The 14,443-nt window shown below is 42.6% G+C and overlaps 2 protein-coding genes across 4 annotated transcripts in view; both read left to right on the plus strand.

Annotated features, from left to right (window-relative positions):
• LOC137437271 (guanylate cyclase 2G) overlaps positions 1–4,900 on the plus strand; it is a 42,095-nt gene extending 37,195 nt beyond the window's left edge. Inside the window, exons 12-15 of the mRNA XM_078766359.1 lie at positions 964–1,068; positions 1,476–1,547; positions 4,617–4,700; positions 4,826–4,900. Of these exons, the coding sequence (XP_078622485.1) occupies positions 964–1,068; positions 1,476–1,547; positions 4,617–4,700; positions 4,826–4,900 (336 nt within the window). The remainder of the gene's footprint in view (positions 1–963; positions 1,069–1,475; positions 1,548–4,616; positions 4,701–4,825) is intronic.
• LOC144888489 (guanylate cyclase 2G-like) overlaps positions 4,893–14,443 on the plus strand; it is a 30,982-nt gene continuing 21,431 nt past the window's right edge. For 2 of the 3 annotated variants that reach the window (XM_078766508.1, XM_078766509.1), the window contains exons 1-4: positions 4,893–5,301; positions 7,508–7,663; positions 10,801–10,966; positions 11,070–11,210. In XM_078766508.1, the coding sequence (XP_078622634.1) occupies positions 7,609–7,663; positions 10,801–10,966; positions 11,070–11,210 (362 nt within the window). In that variant the 5' untranslated portion in view covers positions 4,893–5,301; positions 7,508–7,608. Of the gene's footprint in view, positions 5,302–7,507; positions 7,664–10,800; positions 10,967–11,069; positions 11,211–14,443 lie in introns of those variants that run through there. The other variant, XM_078766510.1, reaches the window with a different exon arrangement.

Consider the following 14,443-nt stretch of genomic DNA (forward strand, 5'->3'; position numbering starts at 1 on the left):
TCCCCTTGTATAGAGGTACGAGGGTACTCAGTTCCCAAGCCACTGGAATGCGGCCTTCTTTCACCACCAGATTACAGATCTCTGTCATTCTCTTCACACCCCCAACTTCCTGCTGCCTTCAACATATCTCCCACAACTCCCGTCGGCCCTCCCGCTTTTCTACTCTTCATTGCTTTTATCGCTTCCTCAACTTCCTTCTCAGTTATCTTCTCTGCCGGTCTTAAAACTGGGTTACTAATAAACAATAAACGACAAACATTATATAATATCTCACTCCCTTTAGCCCCTATGGCCGTCCCCGCAGCAATATTTGAGAATGTAACATAATTTCAAATGTAACATAAGTGAATGAAATTCTTCAAAAGTTACAAAAATCCCAATTGATATCCTTGTTACCCTCGCCAGAGAAGAGGGTATTGCATTTGAGTCCGTTTGTTTGTTTGTTTGTCTGTTTGTCCGCACAGAATAAATATGATTTTCTCTGCAACCGTTGGTCCGATTGACAGGAAATTTTCACCATAGATGCAAATCCATCTGTGTAATTTTTTAATGATAATTATGACGTCATCGGTCACGTGGTTCGGCCGCCATCTTGGAAAAGGCGAAAAATATTGCACCTCTATATCTCTGAAAGCGCTGAATAGAAAAAATTGAGACATGGGTCATTGTAAAGAACTCTCCATGGGGAATAAAATATGTTAATGATGATGTCATAGGTGCATCCATTATGACGTCATAATTCGACAAGTACAAAACTTCATCCAATCAAGATGAAATGTCGAGCATAATCTAGGAATAAATTAGTTTAGAAAATAAATAATGATGACGTCATCGGGCACGTGGTTCGGCCGCCATAGTTGTTTTAAGACAAAAGCCTTTAAAACCACTGAAAATATATCCTGGCGAGGGTTTGCAATCTCTGATTGCTCTTTTTCTTGTTTTGAAATTGTGTTTTGATAACAGATCCATCCACTGCGTCATGAGAATTTGGCTCCTTTCTTCGGTGCCTGCCTGGATCACCCAAATGTCTGCCTCCTTACACATTACTGTGCCTTTGGTAGTCTTAAGGTATGGATCATCGAAACCCCAACTAGGTTTGGGTAGCTCAACAAGTTAATAATATAAGTTCCCTCACAAGGAACCTCGATGCAGGAGGCCAGGCCATTAGACCCATGTTGCCTCCGCAGTGGTTGCCAACCCATGGTTGCTTGTCCGTGCTCATTGTAATGGGAATATGTTATAGTGGTTGCTCCTTTATTGGGGTTCGCTCTATAAATCGGCACTCTCTGACTAGCTGAGAGTGCTGGAACGTGGATGTAGGACCAAATGGCCTTAAGCCGGGCCTTGATGACCTTGTCCAAGGCAATAACCGACTTTGTTGCAATTGGATCATAATAAACCAGATTGAATGGACCCTTAATTGGTGTACCAATTACATCAGTTGTTGTTCAAAGGATCTTCTTGGTGCTTTGCAGGATTTCCTGAAGACAAAATCATTCAACCTGGACATGACCTTCCATTTGGCGTTTGCCAATGACATCATCAATGTATGCCTGCAAATCACTTTAGTCATTTAACCTTAAACACTATATTATCAAAGGTCATAGGGGACACTGGATCATATTGAAAATGCATGACAAGCTATGGTGTGCAGCCACTTAACATCTTACAAGGCCTCTTCATGTCCTAATCACTTATTTTCATGCCCTAAACATCCGTTACAACTTTCCTATAACTTAGATTAGAGATGGGATTCTGTAGCCATATTTGTGTATTGCCTATCCTATTTCTTTTCATTCCTTATTGAAGCAGCTGCTCACCAATGGGAATCGTTCATACATAATATTATTCAATGAAAAGAGCACAATGACCCAAGATGTAATATGGCACTAACATCATGCACGTAAAGTATGCCGACGCATCATCTCCAAATTGGGATGGCGTCCGTGTGGCACTCGGATATTTTCAGATATAATAATAAATATATAACCTCACATTTTTTTATCCCTCTCAACCATCGAAAGAATAAAAAAGGCTTTCTTTTCTTTTTTTTCATATCGTGGTATTTTTTTTACCACAGGCTTCTGCTAGGGTGTTGTGATGTTCTATTCCCTAACTGTTGTAAGAATTCCTGCCAGAGATTTGCATAACCAGCATATGATTAGCAAAAGGGATTTCCCAAATATTTTGGTGGGATCGTGTATTATAACTACCATAGTATGGTATGGTACACATAGTAGTCAATGTAGAATGTGTGTACACAATGTAGTACACATAGTAGTATGATACAATGTACTATAGTATGATATGGTACACATAGTAGTATGGGCTTTGTGCCATGGTACAATGTACTATAATATGATATGGTACACATAGTAGTATGGGCTTTGTGCCATGATCCAATGTACTATAATATGATATGGTACACATAGTGGTATGGGCTTTGTGCCATGATCCAATGTACTATAATATGATATGGTACACATAGTAGTATGGGCTTTGTGCCATGATCCAATGTACTATAATATGATATGGTACACATAGTAGTATGGGCTTTGTCCCATGATACAATGTACCATAGTATGATATGGTACACATAGTAGTATGGGCTTTGTCCCATGATGCAATGTACCATAGTATGATATGGTACACATAGTAGTATGGGCTTTGTCCCATTATGCAATGTACCATAGTATGATATGGTACACATAGTAGTATGGGCTTTGTCCCATTATGCAATGTACCATAGTATGATATGGTACACATAGTAGTATGGGCTTTGTGCCATGATACCATGTACTATAATATGATATGGTACACATAGTAGTATGGGCTTTGTGCCATGATACCATGTACTATAATATGATATGGTACACATAGTAGTATGGGCTTTGTCCCATTATGCAATGTAACATAGTATTATATGGTACACATAGTAGTATGGGCTTTGTGCCATGATACCATGTACTATAGTATGATATGGTACACATAGTAGTATGGGCTTTGTCCCATTATGCAATGTAACATAGTATGATATGGTACACATAGTAGTATGGGCTTTGTCCCATGATACAATGTACCATAGTATGATATGGTACACATAGTAGTATGGGCTTTGTCCCATTATGCAATGTAACATAGTATGATATGGTACAAATAGTAGTATGGGCTTTGTGCCATGATACCATGTACTATAGTATGATATGGTACACATAGTAGTATGGGCTTTGTGCCATGATACCATGTACTATAGTATGATATGGTACACATAGTAGTATGGGCTTTGTCCCATGATGCAATGTACCATAGTATGATATGGTACACATAGTAGTATGGGCTTTGTCCCATTATGCAATGTAACATAGTATGATATGGTACACATAGTAGTATGGGCTTTGTGCCATGATACCATGTACTATAGTATGATATGGTACACATAGTAGTATGGGCTTTGTGCCATGATACAATGTACCATAGTATGATATGGTACACATAGTAGTATGGGCTTTGTGCCATGATACCATGTACTATAGTATGATATGGTACACATAGTAGTATGGGCTTTGTGCCATGATACCATGTACTATAGTATGATATGGTACACATAGTAGTATGGGCTTTGTGCCATTATGCAATGTACCATAGTATGATATGGTACACATAGTAGTATGGGCTTTGTCTCATTATGCAATGTACCATAGTATGATATGGTACACATAGTAGTATGGGCTTTGTGCCATGATACCATGTACTATAGTATGATATGGTACACATAGTAGTATGGGCTTTGTGCCATGATACCATGTACTATAGTATGATATGGTACACATAGTAGTATGGGCTTTGTCCCATGATGCAATGTACCATAGTATGATATGGTACACATAGTAGTATGGGCTTTGTCTCATTATGCAATGTACCATAGTATGATATGGTACACATAGTAGTATGGGCTTTGTCCCATGATGCAATGTACCATAGTATGATATGGTACACATAGTAGTATGGGCTTTGTGCCATGATACCATGTACTATAGTATGATATGGTACACATAGTAGTATGGGCTTTGTCCCATTATGCAATGTAACATAGTATGATATGGTACACATAGTAGTATGGGCTTTGTGCCATGATACCATGTACTATAGTATGATATGGTACACATAGTAGTATGGGCTTTGTGCCATGATACCATGTACTATAGTATGATATGGTACACATAGTAGTATGGGCTTTGTCCCATGATGCAATGTACCATAGTATGATATGGTACACATAGTAGTATGGGCTTTGTCTCATTATGCAATGTACCATAGTATGATATGGTACACATAGTAGTATGGGCTTTGTCCCATTATGCAATGTACCAATGTACCATAGTATGATATGGTACACATAGTAGTATGGGCTTTGTGCCATGATACAATGTACCATAGTATGATATGGTACACATAGTAGTATGGGCTTTGTGCCATGATACCATGTACTATAGTATGATATGGTACACATAGTAGTATGGGCTTTGTGCCATGATACCATGTACCATAGTATGATATGGTACACATAGTAGTATGGGCTTTGTCCCATGATGCAATGTCTTCCCTGTGCCATGCAGGGGATGCTGTTCATTCACATGTCAGGCCTACAATCTCATGGCAATCTGAAGCCGTCCACCTGCCTCGTGAACAACTTGCTCCAAGTAACGTGTTTCTTTCAGCAATAAGTTATCGGCTTGTCGACACCATACGATTCAGCCCAACCCAATGTTCATAGTTTTATATGATGATGTACTGTTGGGAATGAATCCTGCCCTTTTCCTCGCAGATCATGTTAACCGGATATGGACTCCCATCTCTTCGAGAAAAGAGAGACGAGGCCGTGGGTCTGTATGTCCAGTAAAAACCTGAACGTTTGTTGAGAGTACAAATGCTGACAATTCTGGGAATGATGTTCAGATACATGAATGAACTTTAACACATGTGAGTTACAAAGGCATTCGCAGACAGTTAGAAAGGACTTATCCTGAGGGATCTGCTCAAATGGGAATCGCAAATGGACTATCCTATAAGGGTGTTGTGTGGCTGCAAGATGCCAGTGCGGTCATATTGATCTCGCGTCTGAGCTGCTTCGCCTGGGTTCGAATCCTGACCCAGCTATAAACCGTCACCCAGGTGTTTCACAGGCGGGGCGACTCATTAATGCGTGTTCCGTCCCTCGGATGGGCGTTAAGCTGGCCATCCCATCTGCCGGCGTTGGTAGGGGCACGCTAAAGATCGCACGGTGTTCTACGTGAAGAGTAGGTGAGCTATCACCGGCACGACAAACAAATTACAAATTCCTGCCCGAACTACTGCTGGGAAGGCAATGGCAAACCACCCAGTATAACGCTTGCTGAGAAAGCTGCTCCTGTGGCACCGACACTCTGTGAAGAGTCTGGTTCATGTCAGAGAGAGAGATTTAGTTCATAACAACAAACAATATACTATTTCCTTTCAAAAAACTTATGAAATACAGTCCACACTAGAACGGTACTCAGTAGAGAGCATACCTCCGCTCAATGGTGAAGAATCACTTAAAGAATTAAATAATTCTCATATCCGAATCCATATTCAGATCTTCACCAAAATCGAATCGATTCTTCCTTGTCACACACACAACCTGTCCACCAAGTTTCGGCCGAATCCATCCGTAACTTTTTCAGATATCCTGCTATGTATCGGTTTTGGCCCTATCTGCCAATGGTGAAGAATCACTTAGAAAATTAAATAATTCTCATATCCGAATTCATATTCAGATCTTCACCAAAATCGAATCGATTCTTCCTTGTCACACACACAACCTGTCCACCAAGTTTCGGCCGAATCCATCCGTAACTTTTTCAGATATCCTGCTATGTATCGGTTTTGGCCCTATCTGCCAATGGTGAAGAATCACTTAGAAAATTAAATAATTCTCATATCCGAATTCATATTCAGATCTTCACCAAAATCGAATCGATTCTTCCTTGTCACACACACAACCTGTCCACCAAGTTTCGGCCGAATCCATCCGTAACTTTTTCAGATATCCTGCTATGTATCGGTTTTGGCCCTATCTGCCAATGGTGAAGAATCACTTAGAAAATTAAATAATTCTCATATCCGAATTCATATTCAGATCTTCACCAAAATCGAATCGATTCTTCCTTGTCACACACACAACCTGTCCACCAAGTTTCGGCCGAATCCGTCCACAACTCTTTGAGATATCCTGCAGGTGACGCTACAAAATTTGAAGAACTAGTACACCCGCAGACTCCGGAAGGGGCAGAAAGGGTCATTCCTATTTCAGGTATATAGATTACAATCGATCTATGGTCGGGTCTCAAGAATATTGGGTGTGTGTTCATTTACCACGTTTCTTGTGGAGAGATCGCCAAGTGGTTTAAGCATTCGAGCAAGCACTCCATTCAAAACTGTTAAGGAACGGCTGGCTTGGCAAGCACTAGCTAGCTGCTTGGTAAAGGAGAACAACCCGAGCTTTTCCCTTTCAGTTTCGTATCAAACAGCAGGAGCGAGTTTCAAAAGTTCGCTACGAAAAATGCCACGGTAGCGGCAGAAAGGGCCATGTTAATAACCCAACAATTATGGGTTATATAGAGTACAGTAGATCTTCGCTCAGTTCTGTAAGTAAACCTCACTTCACGGATGTCGGGATTCCTCAAAATTTCTTCATTTAGTGTTATAAACAGCATTAGCGACTGTTTAAAAAGCTAAGCATATGTGTTTGTGGTTTATTACTATAAGCTATTTATACACATTATCACTGCAGGAAAAACGCCTTGGGGAAGTGGGACATTATTAGTATTCGTATTGTTTTGTAATAACATTAATAATATGCGATTATCATTAATTTTGTTATTAATAGTGTCTTTGGTAAAACACCACGATAAATCTTCTTCTTTGGAAAAACGCCACGATAAAGCTAACTTAATATGGATATACACCTCAACACGCAACGCCATTGACAGCAATGGTGGGGAAAGCCTGCTCGGGGGAGAAAACCCCCTTGGGGAGGGGGGCAAATGAATGCGCTACAACCTTCATTGTGTAACCCTTCGTCATCCTGTCAAGTTTGGTTGAGATTGGATAAGTAAGGACGGAATGTATTGGCGTCAGAAATTCATCAGACAGACGGACAGACACAAATGGCGTATTTTGGAATGATACAGAAAGCACAATGCCTCGTTTACATCACCCGCCATTAATGATGGCATCAGATTGAATGTTGTGATCTGATGGATGACAGAGGTCTCTGATGCAGTCAATAGTTGAAACCTCTGCACTTGTGTCTTCCCCTTGAGGGTGGAATTGAAAACTGTAAAGAATACTGAAAACAACCTGAGTGACCAGTTTCATGTAAACCTTAGTTTTTGCCTTTTTCAAAGCACCTTCTTTTACTCGGTCTAGTGTTGAATGTGACCGCACTATTCCCTTCCCTTTCCAATTCCTGATCCACACACCACAGACCTCCTGTGGACCGCCCCAGAACTTCTTCGGCAACAATGTCCACCTCCCCTTGGCTCGCAGCAAGGTGACGTGTACAGCTTCGGCCTGCTCCTCCACCATATGATCTGCAATGAAGAAGATGAACTTTTTCATGGCTGTGGCCTCACTCCAGAGGGTAATAGTGTCAATGACAGTAGTGAATGTACTCAGAGCATCCCGGAAAGTGACGGCAGTGGCTGTGTTAAGTGTTTGTCTGGTCAGTATGTCTATGTGAGTGTGTGTGGCTACATTACGATGGATATAACTCCATTACATTAGCCGATGGATAAAAAAAAAAAAAATCGATATATATATTCTCCGAAGGTGATTCTGTGGTACGTCTGCCCGGGGGAGTGGCGTGTGTGTGACCCACTCCCCCGTGTGTGCATGTGTGACCCACTCCCCCGTGTGTGTGTGTGTGTGTGACCCACTCCCCCGTGTGTGTGTGTGTGTGTGTGTGTGACCAACTCCCCTGTGTGTGTGTGGTGTGACCCACTCCCCCATGTGTGTGTAGTGTGACCCACTCCCCCGTGTGGGTGTGGTGTGACCCACTCCCCTGTGTGTGTGTGGTGTGACCCACTCCCCCGTGTGTGTGTGGTGTGACCCACTCCACCGTGTGTATGTGTGGTGTGACCCACTCCACCATGTGTGTGTGTGGTGTGACCCACTCCCCCATGTGTGTGTGGTGTGACCCACTCCCCCGTGTGTGTGTTGTGACCCACTCCCCCATGTGCGTGTGTGTGGTGTGACCCACTCCCCCGTGTGTGTGTGTGTGGTGTGACCCACTCCTCCGTGTGTGTGTGTGTGTGGTGTGACCCACTCCCCCATGTGTGTGTGGTGTGACCCACTCCCCGGTGTGTGTGTGGTGTGACCCACTCCCCCGTGTGTGTGTGGTGTGACCCACTCCCCCATGTGTGTGTGTGTGTGTGTGTGTGGTGTGACCCACTCCCCCATGTGTGTGTGTGTGTAGTGTGATCCACTCCCCCGTGTGTGTGTGTGGTGTGACCCACTCCCCCGTGTGTGTGTGTGGTGTGGGAGGGATGGGGGGGGGGGGGGGGAATGAGGATTTGAGCCCTTGAAGTCATATTTTACATGAGATGTAATTACACATTTCAAAATGTATTTCCCATGTGCATGCACATTGCACATGCATTCACATGTTATCAGAAGTAAATACATTGTGTAGATTACATTATTTGTGGATCTGATAAATTGGCAGTATTTACACTGACAGTTTGTAAAACTGAATGTGCAACATCTAAACTAAATGAAGACGTCCATGCCCGTGGTATTCCCACGGGTGACCCCACGAGTGTGTGTGTATATATGTGCAGTCACGTGAAAAAGTAAGTACACCCCATGTAAAGTTTTGACTTTTTCAACATATTTCAACATACAGCTATTTGATCTTCATTTCAACAATATTGATAGATAAAGGTGATATAATATAACAAATATCATGAAACATTTACATTTTGTAGTCCATTGTATAATTTAAATAAACATAAATGCAAATTTCGCGTGTGGAAAAAGTAAGTACACTCCTACATTTATCACTACTTCAAATACCTAAAATTAGAATCATCTGCACCAGCTCAGGTGCAAATGATTAGAACATCGTAAGAGAGGATCTTGGAGGAACCTATCTTATTTAAATCTCAGACATTTAGTTTGGTTTCTCTTTGTTGTTGAAGTGTGCGGTGTCACCATGCCGAGATCAAAAGAGCTCTCTGAGGCCTTCAGAAAGAAGGTTATAGATGCCGACGAGCAGGAGCGCCATAAGGGGGGGAAAAGTTAGGATGATTCCAAGGGCCCTGCACTGACAGGGGCCCTAAAAATTATCAGAACATTAGGTAAAAATGTGCGCACGTGCTTCATAGGGGCCCATTGCGATATCTATTCATGGGGCCCAAAATCCCTGGTGGTGCCCCTGCCTACGAGTCTGGGAAGGGATTTAAAAAGATCTCCAAACAATTTGAAATCAATCATTCGCCTGTCCGGAAGATCATCTACAAGTGGAGAAGATTCCAAACAACTGCCAACTTGTTCAAGCCAGGCTGCCCCAGCAAATTCAGCCCAAGAGCAGACTGCAAGATGCTGAAAGATGTCTCTAAGAACCCCCAGAATGTCACCACGGGACCTATAGGTAGCTCTTGCCACTGTGGATGTCAAAGTGCACGAGTCTACCATTAGAAAAAGGCTGCACAAATTTGATCTACTTGGGAGGTGTGCCAGGAGGAAGCCTTTGCTGTCCAGAAGGAAAACATCAGGGCAAGACTAAAGTTTGCCAATGAACACCTAGGCAAAGACCAGCACTTCTGGTACAATGTGCTCTGGACAGATGAGTCAAAGGTAGAGCTATTTGGCCACAGTACCAGAAGACATGTTTGGCAAAAACCAAAGACAGCATTTGACCACAAGAACCTGATACCAACTGTAAAGCATGGTGGTGGAAATATTATGGTTTGGGGCAGCTTTGCTGCATCAGGGCCTGGGCAGCTCACCATCATAGAATCCACTATGAATTCTTCATTGTACCAGAGGGTGCTTGAGGATAATGTGAGGCCATCTGTCGGAAAGTTGAAGCTCAACCGAAGGTGGACTTTGCAACATGACAATGACCCTAAACATGCCAGTAAATCCACCAAGGAATGGCGGAAAAGAAAGAAATGGAGGGTTCTGGAATGGCCAAGTCAAAGCCCGGATCTAAATCCCATCGAGATGTTGTGGGGGGATTTGAAACGAGCTGTGCATGCAAGAAACCCTCAAACATCGCACAGCTGAAATAATTCTGCATGGAGGAGTGGGCAAAAAATTCTCCCAGTCGATGTCAGAGACTGGTAGACAGTTATAAGAAATGCCTACTTGAGGTTGTTTCTGCCAAAAGGGGCAATACCACCTATTAGAGCCAAGGGTGTACTTACTTTTTCCACATGCGAAATTTGCATTTATGTTTATTTAAATTATACAATGGACTACAAAATGTAAATGTTTCATGATAGTTGTTATATTGTATCCACCTTTATCTATCAATATTGTTGAAATGAAGATCAAATCGCTGTATGTTGAAATATGTTGAAAAAGTCAAAACTTTACATGGGGTGTACTTACTTTTTCACGTGACTGTATATATGTAATATGTATATACAGTATATATATGTATGTATATATATATATATATATATAATGTCATGGTTAAATGGGCACGTGGCACTATGCAGTGTGGCACAGTGGCACATTCCTTCTATGCAGTGATCTTTCCTTTCGTTTTAGCCATTGTGTCGGCTTTACTTGCGGGTGAATTGGTGAGACCCAAAGTCACAAACAAATGTCCTGACTTGATCAAGAACCTTGTGGAGTCTTGCTGGAACGAGTCACCGTTGGAGAGGCCCAGCTTTAAAAGCATCCGGCTTATCTTGCGGAACACCATCCCACATGGGTAGACGTCATGTTTTTGAAATCGCTTCCTTTGCTCAATGTTTTCAAAATGGGATGCTCTTCGTCCTTGGATATTCGTGCAACGATTTGTTTTCTCTCACCAGAAAGTCGAACATTATGGACAGCATGATTGACAAACTACAGAGTTATGCCAAACACCTGCAAGACGTGGTGATGGAGCGTACGCACCAACTGGAGATAGAAAGGAACCGTGCGGACGCTTTGCTCAAAAGTCTCCTGCCACCGTAAGTTGTGGGATCAACATATATATATACAACCACCTTTGGAGGCCATTTTTCCCCGCAGAGCAGGGGTTGGCCTTTTTTGGGCACCATGGTCCCCTTTTTGAAGCAATGTTTTATGGCCGGATGCCCTTCCTGCCGCCAACCCTGTCAGTCCTTTTTGTGACACACAGGGAATTACCAGTGAACTGGTACTCAATTTGTCGACCTCGGAAGGATGACAGGCTGAGTCAACCCCCCTGGTGTTAATTCAGCGATCGACCGGGATTCAAACCCAATATCCTAGGATCCCAAGCCGGCACCCTAACCGCTAAGCCAACACCAGGCTTATCGTGGGATCAACTTCCAGGGTGGAAATTACCCAGGTGATTCTGGTAATTTATTAACGGACACCGAGGAAAGTTATTACACTGACACCTAATTTCATTCATTATACCCAGGACTGAATTTGCTTCCAGTTTAGTTTTCCAAATCGACCAATAACCCTTTTTGGGATCATCAATTTATTGTGCTCGTATCCTGGGTTTCAAATCGATTAATGATTAAGACTCAATTATTTTTGTTTTGTGAATATCATGATGTCCTAAAATGCCAAAGTTGAGACCAGCAGCCTTAATTTTTTTTCAGTTTGTATTTTTATGTCTCCACTGACGGTTTGGCTTCGCGGTTAGGGTGCCGGGTTGGGATCCTAGGATCCTGGGTTCGAATCCCGGTCGATCGCTGAATTAACACCAGGGGGGTTGACTCACCCTGTCATCCTTCCGGGGTCGGCAAATTGAGTACCAGCTTGCTGGGATGAATGTGCCCATGTGTGCCACAATTTAGAATAGGTACACCGTATCCCTGCGCATCATAAGAGGCAACTAACGGTTTGTGTCAGGAAGGGCATCCGGCCATAAAAACATGCCTCAAAAAGGGAACCATGATTGTCATGGGGCCCGCAAGGCTAACCCCCACTCTAGTGGGGAAAAATGGCCTTAAAAAAAATAAAAATCATTCATTCATTTCATTCACTGACGGAGTTGCCAGAAGCATTATCTTTTCGGGTTCTCCATCCGGCTGTCCGTACATGCGTCCATCATAGGTTTTCTTTGCTGCGATAACTTGGGAATGGCTGAAGGGATTTAAATCAAAGTTAGATCAAGTATGTATAATGATTTAAAGATAGATTAACTTATTCGATTTTGGGCTCAAGAGGTCAAAGGTCAGAGATCCCGTTCAGTAAAAAAAAATTCTGTTACTGCCCTAACTTGTGAACCAACCAACTTGGTACAAGTACATATTATGATGCAGAGACGAGAACTGATAAAATTTCTGCATTAAAGGTCAGAGGTCATGTCAGGTAAAAATGTTATACTTAAGAGCAGGTGAAGGGATTTAAATCAAACTTAGTACAAGTATGTAAAATTATGAAATAATGTGGGCATATCGGTCGACTTTGCGACGTCTAAGAGTGACGTTCCAGTTAATGTTTGGCATTACATTGTTGTGGCACTCAAATTGAATCACAATCTCCAGAAGAGCTGTTGGTATGTCTTCTTCTTCTTCTTCTTCTTTCCTATGCAGCACAAGATTGAGAGAAGTATCATTGCCTGAAGGCACGATTTGTGCTGCTGATGCAATGCCCTCTGTAGGTTGGGGTAGGAATTTGTAATTTGTTCATGGTGCCAGTGATAACTCGCCTGCTCTTCACAAAGGACGGAATGGAACGTTTAACGTCTACCGACTGATGCTGGCAGACGGGACGCCCAGCTTAACGTCCATCCGAAGGATGGCACAGACGTTGATGAATCACCATGCCTGCGAGACACCAGGATGACATTTTGTAGCTTGGCTGAGATTCCAGGACAGAGAGGTTAGATGTGAGTGTGCATACCACTGGAGTCGAGGCAATCCTGCCAGCCACGGTACGTCTTCCATATTGTGACTTTGCACGGACTGACCTGTGCATGTGTCGATTTTCCCTTCAAGTATTATCCCCATGTTTTAACCCCCGTACTTAAACAACTAGAGAGTTCGTAGAAAACCAGACATCACACAGTGTTCAAGGGTGTAATCTATCTATAATTCCAGTAATCTCTGTGTGTTTGTTTGTACGTTTGTACGTTTGTACGTTTGTACGTTTGTACGTTTGTACGTTTGTACGTTTGTTTGTCTGTGACCGCTGTTTCTCGACAACTACCGGTCCGATATACTTGAAACTTGCCAGGTATATTGCTGGGGACCCGAGGATGTGCCTTTTCAAGGTTTTAAATTAATCGGACAAGTACTTACCGAGCTATGGCGATTTAGCCGTTCGCCGTTCGCTTTGGCTTTGCGAATGGACCAAACCATTCATGTAAATAGAGGGGGGGGGGGGGTGTTCTGTGGTCGTTCGCTTTGGCTTTGCGAATGGACCAAACCATTCATGTAAATAGAGGGGGGGGTTCTGTGGTCGTTCGCTTTGGCTTTGCGAATGGACCAAACCATTCATGTAAATAGAGGGGGGGGTTCTGTGGTCGTTGCGAATGGACCAAACCATTCATGTAAATAGAGGGAGGGGGGTTCTGTGGTCGTTACTGCCACGTGGTTTCAAAGTTTTTTTTTGTTGTTGTTTGCACGCATGTTTTTTTGCACCCACGTACGGGCACGCCCTAGGATGTTTACACACACACACCCCTACACAAATTTTTTTTTTTTTTTTTTTTTGGCAAGGAACGGGCACCCACGTACGGGCACGTCCTAGCTTATATATAGTACGGGCATGCCCTAGTTCAATTTAAATACAATAATGATTTTAAAGGTCGTAGAATACCGCTGTAGTAGTGCAGCGGCATAGCAAACCAATTGTGCATTTTGTGATGGAAGCACCAAATTTGGCAGAATGATAGAATATTATATGGAGAACATTTTCAGATATGGAACCACTTTGGAATTCACCCCAATGTGGCCGCCATATTGGATTTCAAAATGGCGGCTTAAAAATCTTTAATTACAAATATTTCTGGTTCTATACCAGCTACAGCCTTGATTTTAGTGTCTGGATGTACAAACTTGAGGTCAAGGAATTGAATGGTTCTACTTAGAAGTTGATTTACTGACGCCATATTGGATTTCAAGATGGCGGAAATTGATTTACTGACGCTTTTTGTCTGGCACATCGATGGACTCCGTGACCTGCTTAGACAGAAAGCTGAAGAGTTCCTCCTTGTTCTCGTCGACACGGAGGAAACTGTGCCAGTTGCCTGGTAGGAGGG

The sequence above is a fragment of the Myxine glutinosa genome, chromosome 12 (genome assembly GCF_964187855.1).
Source record: "Myxine glutinosa chromosome 12, kmMyxGlut1.1, whole genome shotgun sequence".
Classification (NCBI taxonomy): domain Eukaryota; kingdom Metazoa; phylum Chordata; class Myxini; order Myxiniformes; family Myxinidae; genus Myxine; species Myxine glutinosa.